General features: G+C 67.5%; 1 protein-coding gene across 1 annotated transcript; it reads left to right on the top strand.

Annotated features, from left to right (window-relative positions):
* Positions 1-116: 116 nt before the first annotated feature.
* On the top strand, positions 117-487 carry H696_06327 (hypothetical protein; the record flags this gene model as incomplete). Its single annotated transcript, XM_009500069.1, has 2 exons — positions 117-309; positions 416-487. Coding segments are annotated over 2 exons (264 nt in total), but the record flags the coding sequence as incomplete, so codon positions are not given.
* Between the last annotated feature and the right edge of the window lie 23 nt (positions 488-510).

The following is a 510-nucleotide window of genomic DNA, read 5'->3' as shown; positions in this document are numbered from 1 at the left end:
CCCCCCCACCCGCGCGCCCCTCTCGCCCAGTGTCTGACTTTCCCCCTGATCGCTCGCCAGACGATCCTTTCAGCGATCTGACTGGGTTCGGCTCATCCAACAAGCCGACCCTCAGTATGGCCGCCATGCAGGCCCAGAAGATGAATGCTCAGGCCCCGGCCACCCGCACGTCTGGCGGGTCCATCTTCGACTCGGTGGCCCATAATCCCGGGTCGCCGGCGATGGCCGCTGCCCCGGCCTCCCGGCCGGCCGTCACCGCCGCCGCTGCCCCGGCTCCGCGTCCTGCCACCACCGGCGGCCCGCGCAAGGGTGCGCTCCCATTGCTCCTCTCGCCCCCTGTGTCACCCCAGTGCATCCTTCTCCTCTCTTCCTCTCGGTCTCGCTCTCTGACAGCCTTACATTCGGTCCGGTGCAGATGCCTTCGATGATGTGTTCGCCCAATTTTCCCCTCGGCCCAGCAGCACCAATACCGCCTCCACTCCCCTGGGTATGTCACCTCCTCTCCCCCCC

The sequence above is a fragment of the Fonticula alba genome, assembly GCF_000388065.1.
Source record: "Fonticula alba strain ATCC 38817 unplaced genomic scaffold supercont2.100, whole genome shotgun sequence".
Classification (NCBI taxonomy): domain Eukaryota; order Rotosphaerida; family Fonticulaceae; genus Fonticula; species Fonticula alba.
Note: the sequence above shows the minus strand (reverse complement) of the source record. Positions and strands in the feature narration are given on the sequence as shown.